Raw genomic sequence first — 4,877 nt, forward strand, 5'->3', positions numbered from 1 at the left:
TTGTATTTAGATACGTTCTGATCATACTGTTGACACCAAGTTTTGGAAGTTATGGCTGTATGTGTTGATTTTATTCTTTTATTATATTCATGTGGTTCGGCTTCGTTCTAGAAGCCTTACCTTAGGGGCATTTCTGTCTTTTTCTCGTGTGTATCAGTTTGGGTGAGAGGCTTACTTGTCAAGATTCGCCGCGACAAGTGCCATCATGACCTATCAATTTTTGGGTTATGACATTATCTCAACATTAGAAAAATGAGAATTTGCAGGGAACTAATAATAGGGGAGTGTTGTCATGGTAAATATGAAAAAAAGTTGGATTAAATGAGGGATTTTCTACGTGGACTGTCTAAGTGGCCTTTTTGGTCTACGTGGCACGCTTGGTATCATTCCGTTAGAGAGAACGGTATTTTTGAGCCAAAAATATAATAAAGGGATATTGTTGAGCCAAAAAACTAACGAAGAGTATTTTTGCTCCATTTCAAATAGTTAATGGGTATTTTTACCCCTTTTCCTATATATATATATATATATATATATATATACTTTTACTTGTTTGGATTTGGCATTCCCCCTTTTTACTCCATGTCGAGGGAGTTTCATCTAAACACCTAAAATAAACCTATTTAAAATTATTATTTTGAGCCTCCTCTAATCGTTGAATATCGTTGACCGAGTATATGTGGCACCTTGGTGATGAGGGTGTAAAGTGTGTCTTCCCTATTTTCACACATATAATGAGCATCAATACGAAAATTTGACCAATAAATGGTTAAAAAAAAGAATCAAATTAAAGGCGAAGTAAAAAAATGAAATTACAACATATAAGTAAAAAATAGTACTCCTGAATCCAACGTAGCACTAACAGAAACTACACTTTTATTTGATTAACATCTCCGACACCACTCATCGACTGAGAAAAATCTAATGATCTTTTTGCATGTTACAATTCTCCTTCTTGGTAATGGCAGCTGCAGAGAACGCTCTGCATTCACTGATGCCATGCATCATCGATCATTTCAAAGATGATGATTCACGAATCATACGTTGCAAATCGATCAACTCGTGGTACCAAAAGGCACCTCATATCTTGAAGTCTTGGAGCTGTTAGTCCAGGCCGTTCAGTCATATCAACTCCATTACGTATTATTTCTCCATTTGAATCAATTGCTTTCCACTCAAAACACTGAATTATAGCTGAAAGCACAACAGGTAACTCTCTCAAGGCTAGAGGCATACCAGGACAACCCCTTCTTCCTGCCCCAAAAGGCAACAACTCAAAGCAATGTCCTTTTACATCTATTGGTCCTCCCTCTCTGGGCTCTAAGAATCTCTCTGGCCGAAACTCCATTGGCTTCTCCCAAACCTCTGGGTTTCTTCCAATGGACCAAATGTTGACAAACAATAGTGATCCACTGGGAATTTGATATCCTTGCACTTTGCAATCTTCACGTGATTCTCTTATGATCAAAGGAATAGGTGGGTGAAGACGAAGTGTTTCGTTGATGATTGCTTGGATGTATGGAAGATTTGGAGCATCTAATTCTCCTACTAGTCGTTGCTTTCCGATGACATTATCAATCTCTTGTTGTGCTTTTCTGAGGACTCTTGGATTGTTGGTGAGCTCCGCTATGGCCCATTCTAGAGTAATTGCTGTTGTATCTGTCGCGGCAGTGAGGAAATCCTAGCCAAAGAAAAATGTATTAGCAAACTTCAAACAAGAGGGAGATCATGGTCGGACGGTAAACACCCTCACTTTCAATTCGAAAGTTGTGAATTTGAGTTACCAAATAAACAAAAGAGATGGGAGCTCCTAGGGAGAAACGGGTTTAAAAAAAAAAAAGAATATTAAGATCTTTTCCCATTTCTCGTAAGGAAAACAATCACTTTCGAGATGAATGGCTGTTAATCAAATGAGTTAATTTTCAAGCTAAGGCCGTAAGGAGAAATTAAAGAAGGAAAAACAATAACAATAATAAAATAATGTAAAATAACAATAATAAAATAATGTAATAAAAGTCAAAGATCGTGCCAAAAAATTATCGAGACAATTACCAATTCATTACACGTCCTCATTGAGGTATCTCTGCATCTTCTCTTTAGATTTCTAATCCATCGCTTTATCCTTATTTTTTTCAAAACGGATATTACTCTCACCTTGTTCCAATAAAATATGTGATTTATTATAAGTTATAGAAATTTGTGTGATTGTTGTTGAGAATGGTATTACTTGGAAGCACCATATGATAAAGTCAATTAGAGAAAGTTACTAGCACTAGTTGATTATTAGACTGAAATGCCAGCTATAAATGAGATGTATTGCCTTTGGTCGGTTATTAATGTTTAGTCGGTTAGTTACTATTAGATTTTTTCACAGTAGTCTGAATAGAGAGATATACTGTTATATTTGCAGAATGATCAATTTCATCATAGCCCAAATAAAAATTTCCTGTTTTCCTTGTCCATTCTCTATCAAGCTAAGCCTTCATCAGTGCGATTCTACTGCCCAGCTAGTAGATTTAACAAATGACTATTTCCAGAGGCGGAAGTAGGGGTGCACATGCACCCACTAGCCTTAAGAAAAACTCTTTATATATATATATATAAGGGTGCTAAATTAAATATATGTTGTGCACCCACAAAAATAATTGAATTGGCTGGTGAGATGGTTGGACATGCCACTTAAAATTTGCTCTTACCCAACAACAATATTTTATTGCTCCTTTTTCATTTTCCAAATTACACCGGAGCATTATATATATTTATCTTTTGATGTAAAAAGACTTCCTACTTAGTAGTCATTTATTTTACATTTTTTTTTATGTATAGTGGATATTACTGATCTATTTTTATTTTATTTTAAAATATAAGATTCTCTCTAACTACAAAAGGTAGATATTCTCTGTAGCTTATTTGTATAATATTTACTTTCTTTTATCTTTTGATCATTGAGTTATTTTTTATTTTAAAAAATAAACAATTTAAAGTTTGAGATGGGCTTAACTCAAACATTACCCGTTGCAACCATCTAGCAAACAAAAGATCTCTCGAATTTCACATTTTTCAAAAACTTTTTATTATTGTTCAAAATATAAAAGTGCATTGAATTTAAGTACGGTGAATAACACGCTTTTGTCATATTAAATCTAATTAATGCTATTTAGTAATATTAAAATTTTACTTATAAAATACTATAATTAAGAATTTTTCAAAGTAAGTCGAACTTTCACACTATTAATTATTATATTTAAATATAGAGGTGCATCCGCCAAGCCTAAATTTTGGGTTTGCCTGTGACTATTTCACTAATGGGACTTATTTGCAAATGTGACCATCTTTTCTTTTTCCTTTTCTGGATAGAGTTTAAATTTATAGTATGCCACATAAACATATATAAAGAGTAAAGTATAACTTACTAAGATCAATGCCTTTATGTGATTTCCAGTTAATTTCACCTCAGATTTTGTTGTCTCACTCTCCATAACATCAAGCAACAAGTCCAACAGGTCCTTTCCTGCAGCCTCACCTTTTGATTCGTCCAATTTCCTCTCATTTCTTAATCTTTTCCTTTCTGTTATAAACTTATCAAGCAAAGCATCATATTTTTTATGTGTATTACGAGCCCTCTTCTTTATCCCTTGAAAATCAAACCACCCTCCAAATCCTATAACATCAGCTACATCAAATATTCCAAAAATCTCCGTAACTTCCGTTACAACTTCAATGACCTCCGCAGCTTCCTTATCATTCTCCGCACACCGTGAACTCATCATCATTTGTGAAATAATATTGCTAGTCAATTTCAACAACTCCTTCGTCAAATTCACTGTCTCATTAGCTTCCGCTTTATTCATCAAATTTTGTACGAATCGCGTTATTTCTGGCGCTCTAAGGGGCCGAAAATAGTTCAAGTTATGCGCGCTCAAGAGCTCGCTTGAAGCTAATTTCTTAATGAATTTCCAGTACGGCCCTAAGGGCGAAAAGGCGAAAGAAACATTGTACGTTAGTTTCGTAATGGCGGGTGAAGTGTGTCGATATGAAAAGACTACTTCGTTGTTTTTAAGGAATTCTTTTGCTAGTTGAGGTGTGGAAGCCACGAAACATGATTGATGTCCGATATACAGTTGAAATAACGGACCGTAACGGTGATAGAATTTGTGAAGAGTATGATGAATAGAGGGACTAAGGAGATGGAGATGTCCGATTATGGGTAAAGCTAGAGGGGACGGCGGACCACGACAGAATAATTTGGACACAATGGCATGCAAAATGAGAACAGAAAGGACTGAGAGGACAGCATAAGAAAAAATTGTACTAATTGATGGTTCCATTTGCCAATAGAAACTATTGATAGACACAGCAACACTATTGTGCAAGGTTGTATCATTTATATATAAAAAAAAAAAATAAAGTATCCTTTCCGTTTTGATTTGTTTGACCTATGTTGACTTGAACTTAGTTTAAGAATGTAATAACTTTTGAATTTTGTAAACTTAAAATTAAAAAGAAATATCAAATGTATCAAATCATTCTTAATCTTGTGATTTTAAACATGGAATGTGAAAAGTTGAAATTAAAAAGTTATTAAAAGAGAAAAAGGATTATTTTTTTTAAAAAAGAAAGACTAAAATAGAAAGTGAATCAAATAAATTAAAACGAAAGGTGTATATATACTCCCTACTTATCATTTTACTTGACATTTATGTATATTTAAAAAGTGTTTCATTTATTTAATTATTGGCAAATTAAGAGTATTTATTACATACTACTATTTTTAGTATTAAATTACTATAAACGTAGTATTAGATAAAATTAATTTAGAACTACAACACATCGTTGATAAGATTTGTTCAATAAAAGACAACTGCGATTAATTTATT

At 33.5% G+C, this 4,877-nt stretch overlaps 1 protein-coding gene across 1 annotated transcript; it reads right to left on the reverse strand.

Annotated features, from left to right (window-relative positions):
* Positions 1-766: 766 nt before the first annotated feature.
* LOC107875558 (cytochrome P450 93B16) lies at positions 767-4,467 on the reverse strand. The gene is made up of 2 exons (XM_016722314.2): positions 3,414-4,467; positions 767-1,681 (listed from the first exon to the last, which is right to left on the reverse strand). Exons 1-2 carry the CDS (start codon positions 4,326-4,328, stop codon positions 1,031-1,033), a joined length of 1,566 nt encoding a protein of 521 aa, XP_016577800.1. The 5' UTR covers positions 4,329-4,467; the 3' UTR covers positions 767-1,030.
* Between the last annotated feature and the right edge of the window lie 410 nt (positions 4,468-4,877).

Source organism: Capsicum annuum, chromosome 6 (assembly GCF_002878395.1).
Source record: "Capsicum annuum cultivar UCD-10X-F1 chromosome 6, UCD10Xv1.1, whole genome shotgun sequence".
Taxonomy (NCBI): Eukaryota; Viridiplantae; Streptophyta; class Magnoliopsida; order Solanales; family Solanaceae; genus Capsicum; species Capsicum annuum.